Genomic DNA, 9,194 nt, shown 5'->3' on the forward strand with positions numbered 1-9,194 from the left:
TGAATTTTCAATTCATCATCTCATATATATTTTTTTATTGGTGTATATTAAAATTAATTGATATGTCTAATTAATGTAAAAGAGTTACGTCCATGTCTGATTGACAAGCACGAGTCCTTGTCCTTTGCCACCTTCTCAAATGTGCACATGTTACTGACCCATTGTGGGCTTGTCCTTTCTAGTTCTTTACTTTGAGATAGTGTTGGTGGTGGAGGCTCCTCATGCCTGCTTGAACATGTATTACTATTGGATTAATTGAAGAATCCATTCCTTTCAACATCTAGCATGTCTATGGTGTATTCATTCGTATTCTTCCCTCATCCATTCTCTAGCACAATAAGAATATTTTCAAAATCCTAAATACGCAGATCTCGTGGAAGCGGCCGGTTGTTAGTTACTTCTGTTTTCTTTCCTTTCTTCTAATTTGTACGTATTTAATAGTTCGTCCTATCTTTGCGCTCAAAACCATGCAGTGAAAACTAAAAAAACATATATGTCAGGTTCAATTCAGAACACATTCAACCATATATCCTATCTTTTCATTATGCAGGTTAAATAAATAAATAAATAATATACACACACAAACATATATAGAAAACTGTTTTAGCTATATAGTTTTGATGATGGCAGATATTGAAGAGCATGTATATAATATAATATTGAAAGTTATAATGATATTGTCCTTGATTTGATCCAAAGGGGGGAGAAGATAAGGGTCCACACTTCATATAAGAGAGTGGGGGAATGGTCTTATAATTATTAGAATCTTACAAGAGTTGTTGTCACAGTAGCTAGGACCACAGCAATCTGCCTTTTGAGTATCAAATTGGACCCACTGCAGATGTAAAAATTAGCGGCTGACTCCACTTAAAATAGTTTAATCTCTGAGGGTTTGGCCGAAAAAGCATGCAATTTACTGATCTCACTGACTCACTCACCAATTTTGCCGTGTAAATACAGCTAGCGGCCTAATAAACGTAATGTATTCCTTTTGGTCCTTTTTCTTCTTTTGGAAGAGTAGTAGGGGCTTTTGGAGAGATAGGTGGGCTATCAATTCTTGAAGACAAGTCCAGGGTTGTATGGCTAGTGTGAGGACAAGCATTCCCTCCTTCAGCTCCCATTTTAAGCTTTGTCCTCTTCTCAATTTGATGGCACCACCAGACTTATCATTATGATTTTAAATAGTGTTCTCCAATCACAATTGTAATGCCAAGATATTTTCACTTATTGTAATGGCCATTGTGATTACCTCAGTTATATTTTTCTATAATTATCTGTTATAAAAAGATTTTATAACTCATCATAATCTCCATTGTGACCGCAATTTAAAATCAAACTTCAAAAACAAAAAAGAGATGATCTAATTCGTGCAATAAACAGGCCTTAGCTTTGAGTCCTTTCTCTTGCATTGTTTTGTAGCCAATTAAAAGAACCACCGCTCCCTCTTGATGATGTGTTGTGCCTTCATTCGCTCATACACCAAGAATAATTAATGCTTTGGTGACTAACTTCTCCATCTACTCCCTTTGTGCGTGTCCTTATACATATACTACTACTTCCTCTTGAAAACAAAATAAATTTCGAGCAACAAAAAGCTTCTGGTCAATTCCTCATGAATTATGATCATTTTTTTCCATCTCTTCATTCTACCTATAGTGCTTCCTCACCTTTACCCCTACTAGCCACCCGTTTATAAATCTACATGCTAGGGTTAGGGTTATTCACCAACTATTCGTTAATTGTATAGACATAGCTAGTGTGCGCTATTTTATTTACTATATATCTCCACAAAGCTACCTATCTATCTTTCCCGTTTTCTGGGTATGTTTTCGGTGAAATGAAGAACTGAAAAAGGATCCATCCAACGATCCATCCCAGGTTCAGTGCTAATCAACAATAGAAATCGAAGGAATTGATTAGGGTTTGGGGAAGATGAAAAAGAGGCAGGTGGTGGTGAAACGAGATTACGCCACGTCATCACCAGCGGTGGGGAATATTCGATACGGGGAGTGCCAGAAGAATCATGCGGCGAATACGGGAGGTTATGCTGTGGATGGCTGCAGGGAATTCATGGCCAGTGCCTGTGAAGGAACAAATGCGGCGCTTACGTGTGCGGCTTGCGGCTGCCACAGGAACTTTCACAAGAGGGAAGTACTGCACGGCGTAAACTGAAGAACAAGTTCTGAACTTGTCATGACTCTTGAGTGAGTTCACACAATTACCCTCTTTCTTCTAATTCTGGTCCTTCTTCATTCGTACGAACCACCCACAGTGAGAAAGAAAAAATAGAAAGTTTGTCTATCAAATTAGATGATTGAATTGATGAAGGTTTAAGTTTCTTCCCATCATCTTGCCTTTTTCTTTGGTGCTTGCAATTAAGTGTTGATTGCCGATACAATAGACATTGATATTCATGATTCTTGTAAAAGAAAATATATTGAACTTATGGACTTTTTTGTTCTTGGAATATTATTCAATTGTTGTTCTCTCTTGTCTTTTGCACCCCCAAGTCATTTTCCTCCTTTTTCATTTGTTTATAAGGCTTAATCTGGCACGTGAAGGTAGGCTAAAATGCAGTGAAGATAAAGCGATCCACACCTGCTCCTTGAGCTTTGATTTTGATTTTTATTCATTTTTTTTTTCTTCTAAACTTAGTATCATTTTCTAGCCAACGCTACTGTGTCATCTTGTAATTAAACTTTTCTCATTCACCAAAAATAGTTGGGAATCATAGATAAATGAAATAAGTGGAGATTACGCGTTAAGGACTGCATCTGTTAAAAGAATAAAAGAAGAACGTGACTTAAATATTCTATCATATGTATTTCTGGTACGTACGGTGTTATTTTCTTATTAATTAGAAATAGTGTTTCATCTTAAAAACTAAAATTAACAGCTTCTAAAAGATGAAATGTTAATTTTGATTGAAGAATAATATAAAAAATATTTGTAATATTTGTTTAATTTTTTTACAAACATAAAATACCTAATAGAATAGCATTTAATGCATTAGAAAAATATTCTTTTTAGTTTTTATTTAATGAGTTTCATTTAATACCTTGCGGCAATTACTCTATTGCTTTTTTAAGTTCTTTTTTGTTGCTTTTCCTCTAATAAAGAAAATCACGACAAATATCTTAATTAACATTTGCTAATAAAAAAACATGAATACATTAATGAAGGATAATTTACTAATCATATAATTAGCTCTGAGTTAGAAAGTATGTATGGCTGGATGTATAAATTAACTATATATTTTGATGTTAAAATATAACTAACTGTAAATTAGAAAGTATTAATTGCTAATGTACAACTTAATTAAAAACTATAACTTTTTATTTCGCAAAAGGCTTAAGTCTTTAAGATGTTTTTGTTATACTTTTACTTTATCATCTAATCATAAATTATCATTTATACAAATTTATTAACTATTATAATAACTATCTTAAAAATCAAAATAATTTTAATTTGTTATTCAATCGTAAATTATTTATATAAAAATTTATTAATTTTTGTAATAATTATCTTAAAAGTCATCACATAAACAATAATTTAATATTAAGTAACCGTATAAAATAATTTTATAATTTGCATCATCATTTAAACTCTATTTTGTTAATGATATTAAAATATTTACGATTGCGATTACTAATCTAAGTATTTTTTTTGTGTGCCTACTATGATACCCGCATGGGTAAAATTACTATACATAATAAATTATTAAAAAGAGATCATTTAATGATTTTTTTATTTTTTCTATTTATGAATAAACTTGTTTTTAAAAAATGATACCCATGAAATAAATAAAAAAACTCAATATAAATTTATAAACCATCTATAATTCAGGCCGAAAATACCTTTCCATAAGTAAGCTGAAGTTTTCAAAATAATTAAGTGATACGTCATGTTTTTAATCATATATATCCCTTTATATAAATTCTAATTAACCTGGCTATCCGATTTTACATTAATTGTACTGTACATATAACTCATTATTTTGAGTTTTTGGCAGGGGTCCAGAAGCTTTATTTTTTGTTTAGTGTATACAGTGTATTGCACTACACACTGATCAAGAAAATTGAGTGGGACGTCGAATTTTTCTTATGATTATGTTTAAATGTCTAACCCACCACTATATCTAGCTAGCTAATTGTAAGTTGAGTAAATATACGAGGATTTAAGTTCAATCTTTATATAAAAAAAATGTTTAAATGTCTTTGATTGATGAATCCACTCTAGCTCTAGCTGCAGAAGATTGGGTCAATATTGACATTGACTGACAGATGAACTCGTAAAAAAAATTATGTCTTGTTAGTTTACTCGTAAAAAAAATTATGTCTTGTTAGTTTAAATCTCTTTTTGCACAATTTTTAAATTATAGTTTTTAATTAGAAACTTAAACAAATATTCTAATTTACCAACATTATATGTTGGTCGGAGTACAGCTATATTCAAATCACTTCAGCAAAGGTTTCATGTTTTAGTCTTCTCAATGGAATAATTGTGGTTAAAAAAAGAGATTTCGCTAAAAATAATTACCCAAATTTCTTGATAGAAAATAGTAATTAGTAACATCGGTGAATATATTACACGTATAACATAATCTAAGTTATTTACCTAATTAAATACTAATTAAATTCATTTGAGTGAAACCAGGTAATAAGTATTATCCATTTGGGTTCATATTTTGAATCACTGACTCCAAACTTTTTTTCCACTTTAGTTACAACGTGGGAATAAGGGATTTATTAAGAGCTAGAATTAAAATGAACATATTTTATATAAAAAAGAAAATGAAGAAGACAGCTATGGCAGACATAACCAAACATTCATATGGGTATTGTAGGGACGGTCTAGTGTGGAAAAGAGTAAGGATTTAAATCATGTAGTGAGCCCATAATTAGGTATAGATATGGACGGATGACCGTAAAATCTGTCTGGCATAGATAGGAGTGCATGCATGTATATATGCTTTGCCTTCTCAACTTTCCGCTGTTAATTTGGTCAATATTCTTCAATCCATCCCTTTGGTGGCGTCTCGGTCATGCTGGACCAAAAAGAAATCAAATTGAGAATTAGATTCTTTTTTTAAGATGAAAATATCAAATATTATCTCTATTTTGAAATTAAATCAATAAAATGTGACGTATTAAACAAAATAAAAAAACTAAAATTGTATTTCCACCTTTTTTTTTGGGTTAAGTTTCAACTTTTATTTATTAGAAATTTATTAATTTCTAATTTTTTTTGTTAAGATATATTATTGCCTGTAAATTGTTCGATCTGCCGTTGAGAAGTCTAAAGCAACGGCTTAACTTATTTGGTTGTTGGCCAACCGTAAATATTGTGATTTCCAAAATTAGGATAAGACCTTCCCCCATATCTTATTTCTTTATATTGAGGCAATGAGTAGTTTTTAAAATTACATTAACCACAAGAAATATATTAATTTGTATATAAAGAAATAATAAAAGAATAAATTTATCCCTTTATGAATGATCGATCAGCTTCATAGAATTGTATATCAAGATATCTAACTCAGATGATTTTGAGCGGAGTGTGTGAACTTATAATTAAATTATTTGGGTTTAACCCCGAAGCATAAAAACATTTCATAGAGTTATATGAAGATATACCAATATACTATTCAATAGTTCAATTAATATTTTATTCATTCATGCATAATCAGATCCCATGGCTTTGAAGCCGCCGAAAGATCAGCATATACAACAAATTTAACCTGAAAGATATACCAAATTAAAGAGAAAAAAGGAAAATATGTTTTAAATTTCTTTAAATTGTAAAAAAACTAAAATACTAAAATCGAACTTCAATTTTTTTAAAAAAATAAAACATATTTTAAAGAAACTTGGGATAGATTGAACTGAATGGCTGTAAAGTCTTTCGGTCAAAATATATAAAACCTACCAAACTTTCAAGAAAAAAGAAACTCTATTAGCTCAAGATGATCACGTGCGATGATGAATGCGGCTTGATTTTCCTTCTATACATATTGTTAAATGATGCAAATTCTGGATGGATTATACAAGGAAGTTTGCTATGTTATACCGAATCAACAAGGAATGGAATCTTATGTGTCGGTAACTTCATGGGACTTGCATTGTTTTGTAATTTTGGTGTTTGGGATATGTATGCACACACATTTATGTGAATAAAAACCCGTTTCAATTACTAAGATTGAGCTCATATTCATATTTATAGGAATGTGGGTAACATAATTTAATTTTTACCCCATTATTATAAATATGAATAACATAAAAGTGATATAATCACTTAAATTTAAATTATTAAGATCGAAAAATGTATTTTTTATATTTATATTTTGTTAGGATTTTTTTATCTAATCACTTTAATCTAAATATTTTACTTTTTTATATTTTTTTTCTCAACCAAACAATTTTAGTCGCTTTCATCTTCTTTCATTAATTTCTCACAATTTTTACCAAAGTCTTGAAAAAGGTGAAGTGGTAGAAACTTTATCCTCGGGATTAATATATATAGGACCTACATCTAAAGATGTCTCTTTCAATTAATATTTGATATGTAGAAGGCAAATTTGTTGGATAATCATATCCACCTCTCTGCCGCTGTACGGATTCTAAGTATAATAGTAGCAAATGGCCAAATTGGACTCACTGCAGGGCTGCAACATCCAATTAGTGCAGCTAAAAATAGCAAAGCTACCAGCATAACTTATGTCATGCAGCTGTCACTATATATATATGACAATCAAAATCAAACCAAATATGCCTTAGGTACTTTTTTAAATCTTAACCGTATTCAAATATCTATCTTTCTTCCCAGATAGAAGGCATTCAAAGAGAAAAAAAGATGATTCATGATTGATTGGAAAGAACTCAAGAAAAAACAAAAACTTCGTCCCTTATCTAACCACAGGCTATTAAACACGAATACACGATAGATAGTACTACTAATGCATATTTGTTAACTCACATAATTACTACGGTAAGCATTTGTTTTGTCTGCTTCCTTATTTTGAGAAACTCGAACATGTTTTTTGTGTGAAAACTGATGTTTTAATATTCTAACAAGTTATTATTAACATACTTTATTTTCTCTTTTATATCATTTAATTTTTATCTTTTTTCTCTTTATATTATTATCATATTATTCATTACATTGGTGACTTTCTCCATTTGTTTTTGTTTTTCATTTTATTTGTCTCTTTTTTCCACTCATAAATCCTATTCCAAAATTCAATAATGACTTATACTTCCTTTCCTCTCAACTTTTTTTTTTTTTTGCACGAGTAAAGAAATTATATATTAGTAGTGTTAATATACACAAGGAGTGGTTATCCACCCTCGACAGTGCTCAACAAATTAAAAGCTAAGAATCACTTTCCCCATGCCTACCTAGTGAATAAAATACAGCCCAAAATTAAGGAAGTTGTTGCACACATGATCGAGGGTCCAGTTGCCAAACATAGAACAAGGTATCAAATCCTTTGATATTGGCATTGATCCACGTCCATGCACAGTAACGAGCCTCATCCAATAAGTTTGTTACATCACAAGGAGTAACATTGAACCTGATGTTGTTTCCAGATTACTGCAGCCCATCGCTTTCTTCCCACTCACCGGACCCTTGTGTTGCCGGAAATGGTCCTTAAAGCTAGCAGGTAGCACCCTCATATCACCCCACCAAATTAATGTAACATTGTGTCCACAATGAAAGGGAGACTTTACATTCAAAAAACCAATGTTGAGCTGTTTCCTCCTCTGTTTTACACAAAATACAGCTCGTGCAAGTTCCACTAGGAATAATGTTCCTCAGCTTCAAATTATCCATGGTTTGAATTCTATTATGAGCTATTTTCCATATAAACCCTTTGATCTTGGAAGGAATAGGTAATCTCCAAATATATGAGAAAATTTTCCCAATTTCCGAAGATCCCTCCCTTTGAAGGACATTGTAAACCTCCTTGACCACATAGCTTTTGTTCCCATTTAATTCTAAACCCATCTATCTTTGGTGTCTTTTTAGGTAAAAAATTCTCAATGATATTCCACAACTGTTGGACAATTGGAGTTTCCCATTGAAACCATGCCCTTTTCCATGCCAACACATCATGCCAATACCCAACTTCCAAAACACTATTATCTTTTTGCTCGGAATTAAGATACACCCTATTAAATTTACAGCATAGACTTTCCTCCCCTAGCCACTTAGAATGCCAAAAGCTTACCTCACTCCCTAAGCCCACTTCCCTCCCAATGTTATGTTGGAACCACCCTAAACCGTTATCATATACCTCACAACATCTTAAGAGATCTCCCCACCATTGCGACCCTTTTTTCCCATTCCCTCCTCAAGCATGTAATACTGTATTTTTCTATCAACACATCTTTCCAAAGGCCTTCCTCACCATCCACGAGCCTTCTGGAAAAGCTCTAAATTTTTTATACCCAAACCCCCTTTTTCAATAGGTGAATACACAATATCACACCTCACCCAAGACACTTTTTTCTCCTCGCCCTTGGTCTCCACAAGAAATATCTTTGTATATTATTTAAAATAGTAATCACTTTTTAAATAAAAAAGGATAAGAAATATATAGAAAGTGAAGAGACTATCAACTTCATCAAGCATATTCTCCATCCAAAAGATAAGTGTCTTTTCCTCCATGATGATAGCTTCCTCCACATCTTTTCAATCACCGGTTGATAAGTGCTAATTTTCTATGCACCACCCCATGGGTAGGTGGACCCAAATAAACAAACAACATGCCCGAGATTTTACTATGTAAAACCGAAGCAAATCTATCTAACTTTGCTTCTTCCACATGTAGCCCATTAAGTTACTTTTGGCCTAGTTAACCTTGAGCTCGGATGCTAATTCAAAGCACCTAAGGATTATTTTAAGGGTGATACAATCCTTCATGTCATCCCTAAGAAAGAAGATTTAACCTTGAGTCAAGATGCTAATTCAACTTTGAGTCTCTGTTTTTATTTTTTCCCTTTCTTTGGTCTCAATTAACACATTAATATTGGAAAAGCAACGAACAATTGCATTGTTATCGGTGTACTCCGTTTCCACATAATACGTTCCAAAATCCACCAAAAAAATATATACTAGTACGAAAGAAATTATTCTTTTCTCTCTCTTTTTTTTTTCTTCTTTTACACACAACGCGATTATTAAATATATAT

At 31.9% G+C, this 9,194-nt stretch overlaps 1 protein-coding gene across 1 annotated transcript; it reads left to right on the plus strand.

The window, feature by feature from the left end:
* Window positions 1-1,272: 1,272 nt before the first annotated feature.
* Window positions 1,273-2,484, plus strand: LOC100812995 (mini zinc finger protein). Its single transcript, NM_001364576.1, has one exon. The coding sequence runs from the start codon at window positions 1,933-1,935 to the stop codon at window positions 2,170-2,172; it is 240 nt and encodes a 79-aa protein (NP_001351505.1). The 5' UTR covers window positions 1,273-1,932; the 3' UTR covers window positions 2,173-2,484.
* The last annotated feature ends 6,710 nt before the right edge of the window (window positions 2,485-9,194 follow it).

The sequence above is a fragment of the Glycine max genome, chromosome 17, assembly GCF_000004515.6.
Source record: "Glycine max cultivar Williams 82 chromosome 17, Glycine_max_v4.0, whole genome shotgun sequence".
Taxonomy (NCBI): Eukaryota; Viridiplantae; Streptophyta; class Magnoliopsida; order Fabales; family Fabaceae; genus Glycine; species Glycine max.